Consider the following 21,720-nt stretch of genomic DNA (forward strand, 5'->3'; position numbering starts at 1 on the left):
GATGACTGGGTCAGAACTTCTCCAAAACATCAGGCAGGTCTTGTGGGGTGTTTCCAATGTTGTATACAGTGGTCTATGCTAGAAGTGGTCCGATCTGATACTTAGTATCGGTGTCAGTCTGATACTGGCCAAACTTACCGGGTGGGATATTGAAAGCAAAAAAAAGGATAATCCGATCCATTGTCCTTAACTTTCACGGAAATGCATTGTGCAAGCTTGCATGCCGGTATTCAAGGCTTCATAACTCAGGATCAGTGTAACTTACAGACAGATACATGTATATATACTTACCCCATCTATCCTTAACTTAAATTGCAGGTGTGAAGCAAATTTATACTCAAAACATGGTCAAAGTTGTACAGATGTTAATATTTACATCCTAAATTCAGACATATACTTACATAGCCTACAATCCCCTGACATGTGTGACTGTCTCATAAATTCTTTAGATTTGTTTAGGTGAAAAAAGTTACGTCAAACATTCAAAGAAATCTTATAAAATTGGCCTAGGGGTCTATGGGTTAAGTGAGGGGGGAAAGATGGAATGGAATTGCTATTGGTATCGGCAATTACTCAAGTAATTGGTATTGGTATCAGACATGAAAAGGTGGTATCATGTCATCCCTAGTCAGTACCTACCAAAAGTGCTTAGAAGAAGGACAACCGGTGAACTGATGACAGGGTCATGGGAACTCGAGGAGATCTATGAAGGCCCCACCTCACAACTGACAGGACTTATGGACATCTTAACGCCTTCCAAGGTCTTGTGGAGTCCATGCCTCGACGGGTCGGAGCTGTTTTGCTGGCATAAGGGGGACTTACTCAATAGTGGTGGTTTTATTGTTAGGGCAGAATAGTGCATATTGGAGTATACTGTTTACAAATATATCTAAACATAAATATAAACTTTGTAAACAAAGTTTTCAACAACATAAAAGGAGGTTTGTTGAGGAGCTACAAAATGATCCCAATAGGCTGAAAGTGGCATTAATAGAACATAAATGTTATGTGAGTATGGCTGGGCAGTATGATGAAAATGTGTGTCATGATATTTCTTAGTTTTTTTAGTGGTTTTTAAAAGTATGTCACAATATTTGAATTTATGCAGATACAATTTATTTTTGCCAGTAAAATCAACTAAAATGGACTAATGAATTGCCTTCTTTTAAAACTAGAATCCTATTAGAACAGAAAGCCTGTCTTTATAGGTTAACAGTAGTTTACTACTAATACACAGATTTAACAACAAATATGTCAATATTTTTATTGTGTGAAACAGAAGTAAATAATGAATACACACAATGAATAAACCTTCTAAATCTGTTGAGTTGTTTTTAGGTTTATGAACTGAACTTTAGAACAAAGTTTTGAACATTACTGTAGCACGTTTAGAAAGTGCTTGGCACCCCAGAAGTGTGTGTGTGTGTGTGTGTGTGTGCGTAGAGAGCAAGAGAGAGAGTGAGACGTTGAGCAGAGATGCAGTTAAAGCTCTGTGTTTGTAATTTACTGCGTGATTGTAGTTTAGGTGTCTCACAGCTGGTTGATGACCTCTCCCAAACATCTTGTAGGACTTATGATGTCTGCCTCTTCTCCGTAATTGTGACTTCGCTAGCAGAAGTGAGCTTACCTTAGTTTACTGTAAATCAGGCGGATGTGAAAACTGCCCGAAGGTCCTTGGAAGCATTTATGTGCTGGCCTACTGTCGGCAGCAACACAATGCTAAGCGTTTGAGCTGTTTGTGATGCGTCACAATTACGCAAAGCTAAATTTAGTTCTGCACTTTTTTTGTTGTGTAACGGTATGATGGTAAAACACGTGTCCCATAGGTCAAATTTTAAACAGTGTACAGAATGAACCATCATACCAGCGCTAGTGTACAGTGATAAACAGTAATATCCAGAATACCCATTTTGTGCTTATTTTGTAAGTTATGGTCAAATCTTATCCTGTACAATACTGTAAACAGAACACAGCAGTATTTTATTCATCATGTAATTTAACTTGTTTTCAAAATACTCTGAAATATTGAATAAAGCATGTAAGCATAGCTTTTGGTGTCTAGTTCATTGGTTTAAATAATGAATATGGCAAGTGATTTCATATTTTTGAATGGCAGTGCAGAAGAACCTCCTCTCAGCCCTCTAGATCAGAGAGTGGTAGATCAGTCAGAGAGATCAAAGAGAGAGTAAAGAAGTGAGAAAGACAGGAGAAAGAGCGAGAGAGAGAGAGTGAAGAGAAAGTGTAAGGGGAGTGAGGGAGTGACAGTGGGAGAGAATAAAGTAATGAGAGAAAGAGAATAAACGAGATATGGGGAAAGGGCGAACGAGAGGGGGCAAGAAAGAATAAGGACAGAAAGGCTATGAAGGAGAGTAAAAAGACAAGGACAGAGAGAGAGGGGAATGAAAGAGAGTGAAGGAGTGAGAAAAGGGAATGGAAGGGAAAATTAGAGAGAGAGAGAGAGAGAATCAGGTAGAGAGAAGGGAGGAGGACTGAAAAAATTAATGAAGGAGAGAAAGAAAGAGACCAGAAGAGAGCGAGTGGAGGACACTAAAGAGTGAGAGGGAATGAAAGAGTGAAAGGGAATGAAAGCATGAGAGGGACTGAAAGAGTGAGAGGGAATAAAAGCATGAGAGGGAATGAAAGAGTGAGAGGGAATAAAAGCGTGAGAGAGAATGAAAGAGTGAGAGGGAATGAAAGCGTGAGAGGGAATGAAAGCGTGAGAGGGAATGAATGAGTGAGAGGGAATGAAAGAGTGAGAGGGAATGAACGAGTGAGAGGGAATGAAAGAGTGAGAGGGAATGAACGAGTGAGAGGGAATGAAGCGGTGAAAGAGAATGAAAGAGTGAGAGGGAATGAAGCGGTGAAAGAGAATGAAAGAGTGAGAGAAAATGAAAGAGTAAGAGGGAATGGAAGAGTGAAATGGAATGAAAGAGTGAGAGGGAATGAACGAGTGAGAGGGAATGAAAGAGTGAGAGGGAATGAACGAGTGAGAGGGAATGAAAGAGTGAGAGGGAATGAACGAGTGAGAGGGAATGAAGCGGTGAAAGAGAATGAAAGAGTGAGAGGGAATGAAGCGGTGAAAGAGAATGAAAGAGTGAGAGAAAATGAAAGAGTAAGAGGGAATGGAAGAGTGAAATGGAATGAAAGAGTGAGAGGGAATGAACGAGTGAGAGGGAATGAAAGAGTGAGAGGGGATGAAAGCGTGAGAGGGAATGAAAGAGTGAGAGGGAATGAAGCGGTGAAAGAGAATGAAAGAGTGAGAGAAAATGAAAGAGTAAGAGGGAATGGAAGAGTGAAATGGAATGAAAGAGTGAGAGGGAATGAAAGAGTGAGAGGGAATAGAAGAGTGCAATGTAATGGAAAAGTGGGGATAAAATGAAAAGAGAGAGAGGGAATTAAAGAGGGAAAGGGAATGGAAGAGTGCAATGTAATGAAAAAGTGGGAGAGAATAAAAGAGTGAGAGGGAATGAAGCAATGTAGGAGTGAGAAAAAAGGAAAGAAGACGAAAGCTGGAGAAGGTGAGAGAGAAGAGGGACAGAAAGAGACGATAAGGAATAGAAAGAGAGAGACGACGAGGAAGAGAAGGGAATGAAAGAGCGAGAGGGAATGGAGCAATGCCAGAAAGAGAGTGAAGAGAATAAGGAGAGAGAGAGAGAGAATGTGACAAACGAAAAGAGCTAATGAAGATCAATGAGACGAGAGAGAGAGACAGAAGAGAGTGAGAGAGGAAATGGAGCAGTAAAAGAGAGAAAGTGAAGGAATATGAAAGAGTAGGAGAGAGGAGAGGAGAGGAGAGAGAAGGACAGAAAGAAGGAGGCGAGAGGGAGAGAAGGGAGTGGACGAGCGAGAGAGGGAAGGGTGGAAGAAAGGAAAGACAGCTAGAATAAGGTGTAAAGGAGAATGTGTTGGAGAAGGGGAGAGGGCGAGCGAGAGAGAAGAAGGACAGAAAGAGAAGGAGATGAAGGAGAGAAAGAAGAAGGAGAGAGAGAGAGAGAGGGGGGAGAGAGAGGCTGTAGCACAGCTGTGACCTGGATGAGTCCCTCCCCTCGTACCTCAGGGGTTCAGGAACAAGCGCGAGCCTGCAGTCAGCGGCCTACTTTCCCTAAGTATAATTCTAGGCCATTATCTGTGCTAGCACTGGTGGGGCTTCAGCAGGCTCACCGGATCCAGCAGAACAATCCTTTCAGTGTGTGTGTGTGTGTGTGTGTGCATGTGTGTGTGTGTGTGAAGGCAATGTGGGGTTGCCGGCATTGCACTGGTTGTGATTGTGTTACAGACTCAGGTCAAGGTTAGAGAGAGAGTGAGTGAGTGTGTGAGTGTGTGAGTGTGTGTGTGTGTGTATAAGTGTGTGTGTGTTGCAATCAGATTATAAGCTGTTAACAGTGAAAGGCTGATCTATTGTGCTGTTTGGTTTTTAGGAGATTACTGTGCTCGGGACAACAGTAAAAAACAACCCAAAATCATTCCATAGAGCCTTTCCGTGATACACGCATATACAGTGTTTTGTGGAGCCCCCCAAAAACTCCTCTGACCCATAAGTGTTTCTGTAGAGGTTGGCAGTAACATGGGGTTGGAAAGTATGTACAGAAGCAAACACAGTTCAGACCACCTTGGTATACAGTTAGAGGTGCTGATTAGACACACAGACATGATTACTGTATATAAGTTTGGCACCTCTGTTCAAATGAACAATGCTACTTTAATCTACTTTACATTTTTTATATTTAGTGTCTACCATGACTTATTTAGTGTCCAATATGGATTGTTCTGTATCTAGTTATATTATATATATTATTTAGAATCCACTATTATTTCTTCAGATTTTTAAATACATTTTCAGTAACCAGTATAGATGTATTTTTTATATGAATTATTTAGTATCCACTATGAATTGTTGAGGTTTCTATACATTTTCAGTAGCCAGTATGGATTATTTAGTATTTTCCATTAATTATTTAGTATCCACTATGAATTGTTGAGGTTTCTATACATTTCTAGTAGCCAGTATGGATTATTTAGTATTTTCCATTAATTATTTAGCATCCACTATGAATTGTTAAGTTTCCTATACATTTTCAGTAGCCAGTATGGATTATTTAGTATTTTCCATTAATTATTTAGTATCCACTATGAATTGTACAGTATTTTTTTTCTACATTTTCAGTAGCCAGTATAGATGTATTTTTGTCATGCATGCATTTTTCATGAATTATTTAGTATCCACTATGAATTGTTAAGTTTTCTATACATTTTCAGAGAGAGTGAGAGCGTTGGATTAAATGAGGACAGTGTTGTCTGCGTTTCTGGACAGTTATGTCAAAGTTTATATGACTAATAGCTACTATTATTATTACTACCATTAAATATCATTACTTTCATTATTCTTACCATCTCTACTATGATTATATTAGTTATATTATATTGTAATTATATCAGCCCGCCTGAGTGAAAGAACGCTCTTATGTGGTGGAACAGTGACTTAGTAGATAGTTCTGACCAGAGGAGGATGGGTCCCCCCACCTGTGTGAGTCTTGGTTCATCCCAAGGTTCTTCCTCCAGGGAGTTTTTCCTTGCCTCTGTCGCCTTTAACCTGCTCACTGGGGGGAGGCTGTACTCACTGCTTCAGGGGGAATAAATAGTACACTAGGTGGAACAAACTGCAACTCATGCCTGTTCAGAATGAATGACATTTTTTTTTTGTTGATTTTGTTGATGTTTTTCCTGTCGCACCAAACCATGAGGTCTAAACCTCTGTGTTTCATCCTGAGTATGTAGACATTGTAGACTCCTCTACTTCTACAGTTCATATATGCGTTTCAGCCTGGACTGCTTTTCAAATGGCAATTAAACAGTGATTATTTACATATATCAGTCTCAAATACACAGTAACACAAACAGCCTGTTTAATTTAAGTAAGATAATAGATAATAAATGATCAAGTATGAATGACTAGTTTGACTAAGAACACAGATGTTACAAATAAAGCTCAGGAAAAATACATAGTTAGAATGTTTAACAGACCCTTTAACAGTGCTATATGGACCTCTTTTACTGTAGACGGTACGGCTGCCATGCGCAACAGTCACATTGCATGGTATGCAATGTCATGGAAGGCAGATTAAATCAAACACAAAAGGAAAATGTGGCACACAATATAAGTCCAAATGTTTGTGGACACCCCTACAAATTAATAAATTCAGATACTTTAGATCACATTCATTGCTTACACACACACACAGCTTGTCTAATACATATAGAAAAGGCTTGCCAATGGAATAAGACTCTTTGGGGCAGATAAACACAAATCTTTTGGCACCATGACTAAAGCCAGGCGTAGGCTAGAGGGGTTCAAAGCTCCCTGGCATTGAGCTGTGGAGCAGTGGAACTGTGTTCTCTGGAATGATGGATGGTGCTGAGTGGGGTGGGGTGGTGATCATCCAACATCCTGACCTCACTAACAGTCTTGCTGCTGAATGCAAACAAATCCTCACAGCTATCCTACAAATGCAGTATAAACTCTTAAAAAAAAAAAAAAAATTATGTTAGAAGAAACAATGAGTGAGCAGGTGTCCCGTTACTTTTGCCAATGTGGTGTATCTACCAGAGGAAGATTAGTATAATATTGCAACGTCAGTTTTTCCCAATGTCCTTCAGCCCTAGTAGAAGGCAGTAGCTATGACATGGCAGTAAATCTCATTCAAGCTTCCTCTGTAGCTTGAATACCTGGCTTACCCCAGCCCTAGTGCAAGGTGTATTTGTGTTTTAGTGCGCCTGCGGTCTGGCTAAAAAGTAGCCTTGACAGCTAAGTGAACTGTCCTGGTTAATAAATGAAATGAACGGAGAAATGAAATTAAATTAAATGAAATGGGCAGTGAGATAAAGCCTGGATAATGTTTATTCTCAGGATGTACTATAAGGCAGTACACCAGCTTAACTGCGCAAGCCCAACTGTCTCTCTCTCTCTCTCTCTCTCTCTATCAATCTCTCACTTCTGTGTCTATGTGCCTCTTGTCTGTCTCTCTCTCTTGCTTTCTCTCTCTCTCCCTCTCACACACTTCTTATTTGTCTCTCTCTCTCTTCTTCTTTTTTCTCTCTTTCTAACTACCACTCTCTCACTTGATTAACTGTGTAAGCCCAACTCTCTCTCTTTCTCTTTGTATCTCTCTCTCTATCTGTCTCTCACTTCTGTGTCTATATATATGCCTCTTGTCTGTGTCTCTCTTTCCCTTGCTCTCTCTCACCCTCTCCCACACTTCTTATCTATCTTATTCTCTCTCTCTCTCTCTCTCGCTCTTCCTCTTTTTTCTCTTTCAAACTACTATTCTCTCACTTGCTTAACTGTAAAAGCCCAACTCTCTCTCTCTCTCTCTCTCTCTCTCTCTCTCTCTCTCTCTCTCTCTCGCTCTCATCTATGTATCTCTTTCTCTTGATCTCTCTCTCCCTCTCACTCACTTCTTATCTCTCTTTCTAACTACCACTCTCTCACTTGCTTAACTGTAAAAGCCCAACTCTCTCTCTCTCTCTCTCTCTCTCTCTCTCTCTCTCGCTCTCATCTATGTATCTCTTTCTCTTGATCTCTCTCTCCCTCTCACTCACTTCTTATCTCTCTTTCTAACTACCACTCTCTCACTTGCTTAACTGTGCAAGTCCAACTCTCTCTCTCTTTCTCTCTCTCTCTCTCTCTCTCACTTCTGTGTCTATGTGCCTCGTGTCTATGTCTCTCTCTCTCTTTTGCTTTCTCTGTCTCTCCCTCTCTTACCCTTGCTTTGTTCAAGTCCAACTCTTTCTCTCTCTCTCTCTCTCTCTCTCTCTCTCTCTCTCTCTCTCTCACTTCTGTGTCTATGTGCCTCGTGTCTATGTCTCTCTCTCTCTTTTGCTTTCTCTGTCTCTCCCTCTCTTACCCTTGTTTTGTTCAAGTCCAACTCTTTCTCTCTCTCACTCTCTTTCTATCTTTCAGAGTGTGTTTGAGACATTAACATGCAATACTCTCTCTCCCTCTCACACACTTCTCTTGTCCTCTTTTTTCTTCTCTCACTCTATCACTTAACTATGCAAGCCCATCTCTCTCTCTCTATATATATATATATATTAATCTCTCTCTCTCTCTCTCTCTCTCTCTCTCTCTTTCCCTTTCCCTTTCTCTTCCTCTCTCTTTCTGCCTTTCAGTGAGTTTGATGCATAACAACAAAAAGTGATTTACAAAAGTGCTTCACAGTTTACTCAGAAATATCCTTAGCTAGTTTGTACAGGCTAAGATCCAAAATATACCTCAAGCTAGATACTGCCAATTACAAAAGTCAGCATGGATACCTAGATACACCATACTCAACATACACTACCCTACATTACACTACAACAGACACTACACCTTGCCTGGATATCAGACTAATTAATATGTGCAAGAAAATTGCTGATTTGAGTACCCCTCTCTCTCTCTCTCTCTCTCTCTCTCTGCTGTGGGGATTGGATTGCATTCAGTGACTAGACCGTTAGTGAGGTCAGGATGTTGGATGATCACTCCACCTCATCCCCAACCTTCTGACTCATCCCAAAAGTATTGGATGGAGCACCATCCCTCATTCCAGAGAACGCAGTTCCACTGCTCCACAGATCAATGCTGGGGGGCTTCATATCCCACTGACCCACGCCTGGCCAACAGGTTTATATTTATCTGCTCTAGATTTCCATTAGATAGATTTTTATTCTGTAGGCAATACCTCTCTCCAGGGACTAGACATGTCACTAGACAAGTCATGTCAGCAGTATGTGCATCTTAAAGTATCTGAATGCTTTTTTTTAGAAGGGGTGTCCACAAACATTCGGACATAAAGTGTATTATACAGTCTCCACTGTAATGGTGTGGAATGGCTGCTGGTGTGTTGGTAAAGATAAAACCTCCAGTATGAATAGCATATGAGCAGCATATAATCATTAGTGCATGTTGCATGTTGAGTTGTCTGTGTGTGTGTGTGTGTTTGTGTGTGTGTGTGAGTGTGTGTGTGAGTGTTAGCTCTTGTGTCATTTTTTGGAGTTTCTTTGCAGAAGGTCTGCTGATAAAGGCTGGAGTCTCAGCATCTGTCTCACCAGCCGCAGGCCATAGTGCACACACACACACACACGTGCGCCAGTCATCTTGACCTAACGCTCTCGCTGTCTGTCCTGTCCTGACCCATTCTGTCACACAGACGCACGCACATTCCCTCACACACATAAAGTCATCTGAGGCCTGTGTTGTGGAGATGGTTAAGGATGTGACAGGGAGAAGAGAGTGATTGGAGAAGGAAAGGAAAGTGGCAGAGGGCTGGCGTGTGTGTGCGAGATGTTACGCTATACACGCTGCCTGCAAGGCTCTGTGTTAAGTCCACATTCACACGGTGGGATTGGATATCAGCACTATTTTGACAATGGTGACCTTTTTGTGTTTATGTACAGTATACACACCGACAGGTGACAAAAAATGAGGACACCCCATGAAAACCTTTGTCTTTTTAAATATATTTAAATATCTGGACATTTGATCTTCAAGTAAACAATGTGGAGAGATGAAGGCAACATAACTAAACACATACAACTGAAGTAATGTCTTCAAATCATGTTAGAAATGTCATTAATAAAAATTTAGTTTTTCTGCGAGGAAAAAGTAAAAACACCCCACATTTATTACTACTTAACATCCCTACAATTAGACTCAGGTGCAGCAAACTGTGCTGGCCCTTAGTTCCCCACTACTGCACTAGTGCATCTCAGACTACAGAGAAACTCTAGACACGTGTTAAGTTGGCCTCAGCCATTAAACACCACAAATAAAATAATTTAAGCAGCCGTATATGATCAGAGGATTTATTGTAGGTTGTGGAAGAATATGCAGTATGTAGCTAGCTTATTACTTCATGTGAGAAGATTTTGTTGGGCACTCTGATTATAATTTTACTCCATTTGCTGGGTAAACTGAAACTATAAAAAACATGAACTGACAAGCTCAGCAATGCCAAAAGGCAAGCAAATCAATAAAGATGTCTTACATCAACTGACGCCTTCATGAAAGTAAATATACAATTGCATTGTACCAGAATAATGGCAATTGAATGTATGGAGCTCCAAACATACCACATCATCTGTCAAACATGGTGGAGGCAGTGTTAAGGCATGGGCATTTATGTCTGCCAAAGGAACTGGGTCACTGGTGTTTATACTTCCTGCTCAGATTCAGTCAAATGCTGCCAAAGTTATAGTACAGTGCCTTACAATACAGATGGATAATGACCCAAAACATACCATGAAGAAACTCAAGAAGGCAAATTAATGGAAAGCTCTTAAATAGTCTCTTCACCTCAGCCCAGTTAAGATGCTGCTCATTTACTGTAGACAAAACTGATGGCAGAAAAACCCCCAAAAAAAAAGCTGCAACTGAAGGCGACCACAGTAAAGTCCTTGCCAGGAATCTCAAAGGAGCAATCTCATGATTTGATGATGGTCCATAGGTCATTGGCTGCAAAGGATTTTCATTCAAGTATTAAAAATAATCCCAAAATGGAGGAACTACGTGCTTCTGTTGTTGTAAAAGGAGCACTGTTTAGTGTGTTCTCTGGGTTCTAGCAGTTTTGGAGCAATTTTGGAGTATTAATATTGGATATTAACTGTTAAGCAGGTTCAGTAACAGGTTAGGATTTTATTGCTGAATTTCTTCTTTCTTCAAATCATGTTAGAAATGTCATTAATAAAAATGTAGTTTTTCTGCGAGGAAAAAGTAAAAACACCCCACATCTATTACTACTTAACATCCCTACAATTAGACTCAGGTGCAGCACATCAGCTCAGATATTTCATTTGGTTTGCACTTGATTGTGGAAGTGAATGGCGTTACCATGGTGAGACCCAAAGAGCCCTCTGGGGCCCTTCTTGAAGAAGGTTGTAGATGCACATGAGTCTGGGAAGGGATTTAGAGGGTGTTTTCACACTAGCGGTTTTCCAAAACCTGCGAGCGCTTTGGTACAGTACATTTGGTGAAGTGCGAAAGCTGAACTGATCTCTTGTCCTCCTGAAATTGGTGACCCGGGGATCATTTTGAGCCGACTCTGGTGCGGTCTGCTGTGAGTGTGGATGCTATCCGCCGCATGTGGGGTTGCGTGATTGGTTCATTATGTCACGTGCCTGCTTTTCGACTTCTCTGGATCCTTGCAGGTGTTCCTGCACGGTGAAATGCTATGATTCCCGAAAGCCATGTTTTTCACTGCTTGAGTGTTTGCATCCAAGGAAATTATTGATAAGCAATACACAGATAAATCTAGGTCCTACCTCTATCATTTTGAACAAGTTACATTCGAATTGTGCAATCGATCCACAGTTCGAATGGAATTCTTCTGCGTGAAAGCAAACCAGCAATAATGAGAATCGGTCCTGGGAGCGGGCTTATGTATTCGGGACAAGTGTGAAAATGCCAGAAGATATTACTGTCTGCAAAATAATTCATAAGTGAAATAACTTCCAACATGGCCAGATCAGGCCTTCCTAAGTTCAGCCCAAGAGCAGAACCACGATTCGTAAAAAAGGCCACACAACAAGAAGTCCTCCAACAATTCTACAATGTCATCACAGGGCATACAGGTAGATCTTACTACAGTTGAAGTCAACATACAGGATCTGCCATCAGAAGGAGACCACACAAGTTTGATTTTCATGGGAGGTGTGCAAAACAGAAACCCTTGTTGTTAAAAAAAAGCATCAGTTCAAGACCAAACATCCTTCTGTCCCAAGCACATTGTTCCAGAAGTCCTGGTCTAGATGTTCTCAGGCAAACTTCAGTTATATTACCTTTATTTCAATACTGTTAAAATGAAGATCAAATATGTTCAAATATGTTTCAAAAAACAAAGGTTTCATGAGGTGTTCTCATTTTTTCACATGACAGTAATATAACAAGGGTACAATACAGTTAAATGCTACCATGCTCTCTGATGTGTACAAATGCTGAGCACACCCAGCTGACCTCGATTCTGGATCAATAAGGCAAGAGGTAAAGATGTAAGTACTGCTCAACTGGCCAGTGACTGCAGTGACATCTGAATTTAGATCTATAAGGAAAACAAAATATTCAACTTGAACTCACCATTCATTAGTGGCAGTGCATTTTGGCAAAAAGGCCAAAAATAACATTTTGCAGGTAATGTGTTACAAGATTTTTTTTTGTTCTAACTGTGGTGCTCCAGTTTAAAACTAGTGTTAGGAGTGCTGGTGAAAGAGGACAACGCTTGCTGGATAAAACAGCACAAGGTTGAGAAATGCGGGTCCTGGAGGAATGGGCTCCTGCACAATGTGGCGATTTCCCTGCTCGTTCATCTCAGCAGTTAATTGCCAGATTTAGGAGGAATGTTCAAGCAGAGAAATCACCAAACTGTGCTGGACTCTGGCCCTTAGTTCCCCACTACTGCACTAGTGCATCTCAGACTACTGAGAAACTCGTGTTAAGTTGGCCTCAGCCATTAAACACCACAAATAAAATAATTTAAGCAGCCATATATGATCAGAGGATTTATTGTAGGTTGTGGGAGAATATGCAGTATGTAGCTAGCTTATTACTTCATGTGAGAAGATTTTGTTGGGCACTCTGATTATAATTTTCCTATATTTGCTGGGTAAACTGAAACTATAAAAAACATGAACTGACAAGCTCAGCAATGCCAAAAGGCAAGCAAATCAATAAAGATGTCTTACATCAACTGACGCCTTCATGAAAGTAAATATAGAAGGTTTACTTTAAGATGTAAACTACTGAGACAATCCCATTAGAACCGAATCTAGATAGAAATACATCTAAAAAACCTTCCCAGTTCTGGATAAAGATTCTTTAGACAGATGAAACCAAGATTGCATTGTACCAGAATAATGGCAATTGAACGTATGGAGCTCCAAACATACCACATCATCTGTCAAACATGGTGGAGGCAGTGTTAAGGCATGGGCATTTATGTCTGCCAAAGGAACTGGGTCACTGGTGTTTATACTTCCTGCTCAGATTTAGTCAAATGCTGCCAAAGTTATAGTACAGTGCTTTACAATACAGATGGATAATGACCCAAAACATACCATGAAGAAACTCAAGAAGGCAAATTAATGGAAAGCTCTTAAATAGTCTCTTCACCTCAGCCCAGTTAAGATGCTGCTCATTTACTGTAGACAAAACTGATGGCAGAAAGACCCAAAAAAAAAGCTGCAACTGAAGGCGTCCACAGTAAAGTCCTTGCCAGGAATCTCAAAGGAGCAATCTCACCATTTGGTGATGGTCCATAGGTCATTGGCTGCAAAGGATTTTCATTCAAGTATTAAAAATAATCCCAAAATGGAGGAACTACGTGCTTCTATTGTTGTAAAAGGAGCACTGTTTCGTGTGTTCTCTGGGTTCTAGCAGTTTTGGAGCAATTTTGGAGTATTAATATTGGATATTAACTGTTAAGCAGGTTCAGTAACAGGTTAGGATTTTAATGCTGAATTTCTTCTTTCGTTAAAGCAAAACATGCATTGAGCTTTCTGTGTGCTTACAGAATATTCAAATATTCAGTAGTGTGTGTGTGTGTGTATGTGTGTTTGTGATGCTGTATGCTTAGTTCCTCTTTCCGTGAGCAGACCCATCTGCTCGTGTATGTTAGAAACAGTTGGTTTATATTTAGCCTGCGCTGTTGCGCTCCCAATCGCTACATTCTGATCAATGATTCACACTGTTCACTAGACCATGCTGCCTTCTCCATGTCTTATTAAATGTGTGCACATACGTGTGTGTGTTAGTGTGTGTTTTTTAAAGAAACCTTAATTTCTTTGTAATAAGAACACATAGCTGTGTATGTGTGCGTGTGTGTAAGTGTATAACTGTCTTGTTTTTGTTGGCATTATGCAAGATTTGATGTATGTGTGCAATGTCTTTTTTTTGCAAGATTGCAAGATTCAAATTATCTCAAAAAGTGAAAAAAAGTGAAAAAATATATACATATAATATATTTATACAAGGTTTTTGTCCGACAGTGATAATATGACAACATGTGCTATACATGGCTGTACTGCGTTGTGCATGAATGCGTAAACTGAATCTTCAGGTGTAAAGCGATGCTCAGATTAGGGATGCACCGTATATTCGGGACATCCATAATTATTTCACTGAACACCGAGCACGTTTTCTTTTGCCATTTTTGGTTGAATAATTTGGGTAATAAGTGAAAAGGCCAAATAATTAATACCAAGCAATGACGTTTTAAACCATTGTGGACTGAGGTGCTGTTGTAAATGCAGCAAACATACATTCTTTCAGCAGTCAGTTATAGGCCTAACAGGCTATTCAAGGGACAAATAAAAATACTTACTAATTTATGTTTAGTAATATGGTCTGTTTAGGTTTAGTAATTAAATATTCATTATTATTTTATTTATTTTATTATTATTATTATTATTTTACTAATTTATTTAATCATATTATGCTTTGTTTGTTTGTGTTAAATAAATAATTTTTATTGTAGTTTTGCATTAGTTTTTTCTTTACAAGACAAAGCAAGACAAAAGTACATTAAGGAAATTTGGTTCATGCAATGGTGAAAAAATTGGCAAAAAAAAATGAAAACCTCTGAAACAATATGTTCATTATTTGGTCTTTGGCCTTAATAAAACATTTGGCCAAAAGCCAAATACAGAATAATCAACACAGTTCTTCATAGGTTTTCATTCATTCTGCCACTTTTTTAATGCTCTGTTTCAGTTTCAGCCACAAATATTTATTTTGGTGCATCCCTTGCTCAGATGTTTGATTCTATGCTTGTTACAAGACATTTTGCAATTTTGTGAATTGTGAAAATTCCACTCCACTTCCCATATGAAAGGTCAGAACTATGGTGACTGCAACGCTAGCACAGCTAGCCCTCATTTGGCAGTGGGAGATACTTGTGCTTATGGCCAATACCCTGACCTTATGAACAATTCCTGGTCAATATGTATCTGTTCAGCCTGTGCACCCCAGGCTACTGGACACAGTCTTTATGTGGTGTATCAAAAGTGGCCAGGTGGACTTTTTTGACTGGTGTGAAGGAAACCAACTGCAGCTTAATGTCAGTAAAACTAAGGAAATTGTGGTTGACCAGTCCAAAGCACTCCAGTCACCATTGATAGAGTTTACATGGGGCTGTTGGGAACTTACAGGAACCTCAGTGTTCAGTGGAAGGACAAACTAACTCTCATGCAGCATCCAAAAAAGAACAAACTGATTAAGAAGGCCGGCTCTGTTGTGGGAGTGAAGTTGGACTCTCTGGAGGTTGTGGCAGAATGAAGGACTCTCAGTTAGCTGCTGGCTGTTTTGGACAGTACCTCACACCCACTGCACTCAACACTAGAAAAACAGAGAAGCACATTTAGTGGCAGACTGATACAGTTGATAGAGTGCCATGTGAGATCATTCCGACCCACTGCAATAAGGCTCTACAGTGAGTCGCAGTACAGTAGGGACAGCACTGATCTATTGCTGACATCATCAGCTACTGTTCTCACACTTTCACTGCTATAAAACCTCCATATACTGTAGGCTACTAACACTATATGTCCAAATGTTTCTGGACACCACTGTGGACACCAAATGCATTCCGCTACTTTAGGCTGCACTCAGAAGCAGATAAACATAAACCTCAAACCGGTCCCCACCCAACCCCACCTGTGATTTTGACAGTCTGCGAGCTGTCACAGATGCCCTGATATGGCACCAATAAGAGTTTGTGACAATACCAGAACAGTTACAAACATGGGGAAGACATTTACTATGGATTATGAGAAAAAAAATTTGTCAATACGGGCCAAGGCTGCTGCTGGTCTTTGACTGACTGTTAATGGCATCTTTTCCCTCTGTACTGCTTAACCACAATGTATGGAGCCAGGAAACAGAGGGTAGACTAGGTGGAGGGTGGGCACCAAAACACCTGCACATCTGTGTCTTGCTCACAGTATACAGTATTGTGCACATTTGTGTGAGTCTGTGTATGCATTCACATGCAGGAATGGTACAGTAAGATAGTTGTGTGTGTCTGTCTGTGTGTGTGTGTGTGTGTGTGTGTGTGTGTGTTTGCACGTGCAGTTGTTGTGTAGCTGGCAGTGTGTGTTCATGCTTGTGTGTTTGTGTGAATATGTGCGCGGCTGTGTAACTGTCTCTTAGTGCAACCGCCTGAGGAGACTGTGTTATGTAAGAGCCCTCTGCTGTATACTGCACTTCAATAATGCACCCATACTGCTAAATAAAGACACACACACACAGAATCCTTTCTCTGCTTTAATTTGCTCACCTAGATCAAATTCCAGTAATGTGCAGTTGCTCTTTTCACTCATCTCTTTTATTTGAAATATCTCAAAGCCAGATTCCAAGGCAGGTAAACCTGAAGCACAATAAAGTCTGAAAAAAAACACAGCCAGTTCTGTCAGTTCTAACACTGTCAGTCCAAACAGCATCAGGTAGTAAGTGCGACATGATGATAAGACAATACCCTTCATTTATTGAGTATTTTAAGTTGTATGTAGCACAGATGTGCAGATGTACACACACAGCTTGACTAGTCCCAGTAAGGAAGTACTGCCAAAAAAATAGGACTCTCTGGAGCAGATAAACATGGACCTATTGGCACCATTTCTAATGCCAGACGTGGGCTAGAGGGGTGTAAAGCCCCCGGCATTGAGCTGTGGTGCAGTGGAACTGTGTTTTTTGAAGTGCTTGTGCTCCATCCAATACTATTGGGATGAGCTTGGAGTTGGGAGTTGGGGTGGTGGGGTGGTGATCGCCCAACATCCTGACCTCAGTAATGTTCTTGTCACTGGGTGCAGTCAGATCTTCACAGCAATGTTCCAAAATCTAATAGAAAGCCTTATTCCAACAGGCAGGATGAACTCTTTTTCAATACTCTTGATTTCAGGAGAAACAATAAATGAGCAGGTGTCCCAATACTTTTGTTACCATCCTGTTATTTACCACCCTGTTATTTTTCCTTGTGAAATGAAAATTATCTGCTATTATTGGCTGGTTTAAGTCACCACAACACATTACATAAGCCACATAGTCTAGCCTAGCCTAGCATTGGAAAACTGGTAAATATTCATGGCATTAATACCCTCTGTGGTGCTCACCTACATTGTATGGATCCAGGCAACTGAGGTGGCTGTAAGAAGAGATCATGCCCCTGTTTGAGAATGGTGAAAGAGTGTATGGAAGGTCAATGTTGCATCATCATCTTTACTAAGAGGCATGAGAAACACATGTGAAACAGTAAAAACTGGGAAAATGTGGTGTTCTTCTAAATTAACATTTAAAATGATGAGCTTTGCTTATAATGGCTAGTTTATGTAATTGTGGAGGAGCCACATAGCACAGCATAGCTTTTCATAGCTTGGTTTTTATCACTGTAACGAAAATTTTTTTGGGGGGGATTATTACATTGTGTTTCTGTGCCTTCTGTGCCTCTCAGTGTCCCCTTTCCGCAGTGTGCCGCTAGCTAGCTGAGTAGATAGGAGCCAGGTTAGCTTTTAACCCATCATAGATATCTGCATGCTTCCTTATTGGCTTTCGCTTCAACATGTCTCCCCTTCTACAGACACTGGCACGATAAAAGCCCTGATCATGAGGCCTGGTTTGAGTGGTAACCTGTATTCCCATAACTGGCAGGCTAAGTGATATGCTGCTCTCCAGTGTTACAAGTATCAACAACATCATGCTTTTTATTAAGTAGCCATTGTGTTTTCCACATCAAAGCTTAAGGAATTGGAAGGCTCTCACTAGTTTGTCTAAAAAGAGTAATACTGACAAAGTCCTTAAACCTTTGTGGTGGTGTAGTGTAGTGGCTAACAACACAATGTGTCCTGTGGTAGATTAGATTCCCCAGCAAGGTAAACACACCATATATTGCTGAGCAGCATGACAGTACACAGTACATAAAGATTAACCTCTTAAAAAGGTCTATGGCCCTGCCGGTAGGCCTAAAGTGTTCTACAAACTTCTACAAAAGGTCTACAAACTTCTATTACCAAAGAATAGCCCCACCAGTTTGTAGAGAAGTGCCTGTATTTACTGAGTAATATGCCATAGTGTGTAATATGGAGTGTTAAGGGGTTAAAATTCATACTATGGTCCGTGTTTCTTACATTCTGTAATACCACGGTTTACAACAAATAGTGCTGAAAGACATTCAGCGCTGCATAATTTAAGCATATCACAGATAGTTGCAAGTGAGAGTAGGCTACCCGCCACTACTGTCGGCTAAATGGCAAAATGTATGAGATTAGAGGCGAGGTCATTAACCAGTGACTCTGAAAGACAGTTAAGAGAGCTGTGTTCAGCTACACTGATCATAAACAGAGCCATTCTAACAACTCTCACATCCCTCTCTCTCTCTCTCTCTCTCTCTCTCTCTCTCTCTCTCACTCTCTAACTCTCTCCATGCACATACACACATGAGCACACACACACCTGGACTTTCTGAGCGTGCTGCCATGATGATCTTTCCATGGTAGACCTGCGCTGATAAGATTATTAATTTTTATATTCTTTGACTCTTGACACAAAAATAATCTGCAAACCTATAGAAAGTCTCAATCATCGAAAAAAAAGTACTGTGATTTACCGTGAAACCCGGCCCTAACACCACACTTGGAGTCCTTGGATAAGAGCATCAGCTCAATAGTATAAATGTATTCAAATTCAAATTGTCCTATTAATCATGCCATGACCAAAGAAAACGGATGCTGTCCTTTGTGTGATGCACGTGCAGTATTGTGTATGCAGGAATGTGTAGTATTGTACAATCACTACACACCTAGGAAAGGCAGACCACAGATGAATAAAGCCATCAGCTGCTGTCCAGCGGTCATTAGGAAATCGAGGGCAGCTGGTGCTAAGCTCAGTGGTGCCCCCTGCTGGTGCAGGGTTTTGTGTGGTGTGGTTGTGGTGTAGTTTAAATAGAGATGTGAGCAGTAAGTGTGCAGTGATGTGTGTTTGGTAGGTGGTGTACTGTGTATTGACAGTATCTCAGAGCCCATAGCTTTATCTCATTCTCATATACTGTGTGTGTGTGTGTGTGTGTGAAGGGGTAGATGTCTGTTGTGTATGAATGGAAAGGAGTATATACAGAGGTTGTGTGTGTGTGTGTGTGTGTGTGTGTGTGTTATAATCAATGATGTGTCTCTCTGGCAGCATGCCAGCCTTTGGCTGCTGTTGCCTCGGTAACACCTGCCTCAGTTTCCTTTCCCTCTCAGCTCCTTCCCTTTTTCTCTCGCTCTCTTCCGTCACTTTTCCTCTCGCATCTTTCTCTCTCACCCTAACTCTCTCCAGCTTCCCTCAGTTTCCGATGTGTTATGAAACCCAGTCGACAGTGCTGCATCTTTAACTTCCATCTTGCAATTTTAGCACAGTGGATTGTATTGTACATTATTGTACTGTGTTGTGCTGTTGTATCATGACTAGCATGCAAGCTAGTGTGTTTGACAGGAAATAACATATTAGCCCGAGGCCAGCGTTTTACCTCCGGACCCCTTTAGTTTCAAGTCTTGTTATTTTAATAATGTTGGATGCTGTAGTAAACTGAAAATAGAGACATTGCCAGATGAACTTAGGGCCCCTTTGTAGACACTCTTGGTTTTTTACTATGTAAAAGATGCCACTGTGTCGCATTGAATGAAATTCTATATTTATAATTATTTGTTGTTAATGATTGGCTAATTTAAAATTTGACTCGATACAAAGATCAGTAGTAGAGTCTCAATTTGAACATTTGTTGATGTGTTGAGTATATTAATGTATCCAGTGTTTTAGTTTATTTAACATTTTAGAGCATTCAATATAAAAATACACACTATTCGCAACAGAAACAGAAGCTGTGCTAAACACCGTCCTGATCATACTCTTTCTGCAAGCTAATAGCTAACAAGTTAGCCCCAAGCTAACACAATGACCACAAGCATATTGCAAAACATTGTATTTCCATTTTACTGTTTTGCACATAATCTAAATCTAGCAGATGTTCTTCAATATTGTGTTAAAGTTCATTACAGATGGACCAATAGAAACTCTCTGTAATGACTTGAAATATTGAAAATATTTTTATTTCTTTTAACATTGCCATCCATTGAAAGTTAGATTTTTGGCTTGTGATTGCCATTTTGGAGATACTAGGTTTTTGTGTGACAGTTACAATGTAGTTACAGTGATACACTGTATTATAACATCCATAAGTAAGTTCAGTTTGTAGATGGTGATTATTCTTATGGATGGTCTTTCTAATACAAGGCTAATTTGGCAGCTAAACTACTTCTTTGTCTCAAGTGCCCTTCTCTAATGTGCAGGATTAAAGAAGGGACCGGATAGTAGTTTCAAGCGTCTGTCTCAGTTTCAGCTAACAGTCTCTTTATCATCATTAGTACCCAATTGATATTTCACAATATTCAGTAATGGGGTGTACACATGATTCAACAAACATGATGGTCTATTGTTATAAGAAAATACTGTAACTGCATTTTAGTCAAATACATTTCTGTGTGACACTGAATTTATATTATATTCACCACTACAGCTGTTATATAAAAATACAGCATATTACTGTATGTATTGTATTGCCAGTAGTTCTGTTTTACAGCTCTTGTTTTCTCTCTCTCTCACTCTACCTCTCTCACTCTATAGCGGTCCCCTTCCCGCTGAGCCATAGGTTGAGTATGCGGGAGGTTTTTGACTGTGAGGGGAAGCCACGTGTGGACCTGCTGAAGGCCCACCTCACTAAGGAGGGTCGTGTGGAGGAGCCCGTTGCTCTGCGCATCATAAACGAGGGGGCCGCCATCCTCCGGCAGGAGAAAACCATGCTGGACATTGAGGCCCCTGTTACAGGTCAGAGAGATGCTTGCTTTATTAATGTTATGTCTTTATCTTATTGGAAGCACAATAGTGAGTGTTTTATTTGTTGGGCTAGCCCAGCTAGCTTTCTTCACAGATGACTTTCAGTTTTGCTGCCTTCTGTTTAATCTATTCAATTTATACTTTACGTCAGCACAGTCACACAGCCAAGGACCGCTTTTTCACACTAAAACTCATCCCTGACAATAACTGAAAAGGCTGAGCTGAACCAAAGTCAATAGACAAGTCACTTATAGCCATCTTTGCAACGCCGCTGGGCAGTTATTTCCAGTCACACAAGACCAGGCTCACATCTCTATGAAGAGCCCAAAATACTCTAAATCAAAGGTCAAATTACCGTTTCAAAAACATATTTTTAATCACTGACAAAATCTGACCAAAAAAGGAGGGGCTTTAAGGGTCAATGTTTACTAGACCGCTTCAGGCTACACAGACTGGGTTGCTGCAGGGGGCGCTACAACAACAGCCAAGTTGTTTTACCATCAGTGTCCTCTATCGCCCCCATTAGTAATGAGTGGTTTAACCGTCACAGTGTTTGTGCAGCAGGATTATGCATTTCCAGAGCATTGGCCGGCCTAGGGGAGTTAGGTTGCCTTGCTCAAAGTTGAGGGAGGCAAAAGTGCTGTTCCTTCACTCCCCCAGCCCCCCACTTCCTGCCATTTCAAGGGAGCGAACTGGGGCCCGCTACTTTTTCCATTAGGTGCTATGCTAACTGGTGGCCCATAAGCTACCATTACTTGTTAGTTAAATTAGCTTTGTAGCTCCTGCACAAAATTGACTAAATTGGGGTCAGAGAAGACTCTGGATTAGTTTTGCTA

The 21,720-nt window shown here is 40.5% G+C and overlaps 1 protein-coding gene across 3 annotated transcripts in view; it reads left to right on the forward strand.

Moving 5' to 3' along the window:
• Positions 1 to 21,720, forward strand: part of ppp3cb (protein phosphatase 3, catalytic subunit, beta isozyme) — an 82,180-nt gene that overhangs the window by 25,502 nt on the left and 34,958 nt on the right. For all 3 annotated transcript variants that reach the window (XM_072668214.1, XM_072668194.1, XM_072668205.1), the window contains one exon: positions 20,675 to 20,875. In XM_072668214.1, coding sequence (XP_072524315.1) covers positions 20,707 to 20,875 — 169 coding nt within the window. In that variant the 5' untranslated portion in view covers positions 20,675 to 20,706. The remainder of the gene's footprint in view (positions 1 to 20,674; positions 20,876 to 21,720) is intronic.

This window comes from Salminus brasiliensis, chromosome 2 (genome assembly GCF_030463535.1).
Source record: "Salminus brasiliensis chromosome 2, fSalBra1.hap2, whole genome shotgun sequence".
Lineage (NCBI taxonomy): Eukaryota > Metazoa > Chordata > Actinopteri > Characiformes > Bryconidae > Salminus > Salminus brasiliensis.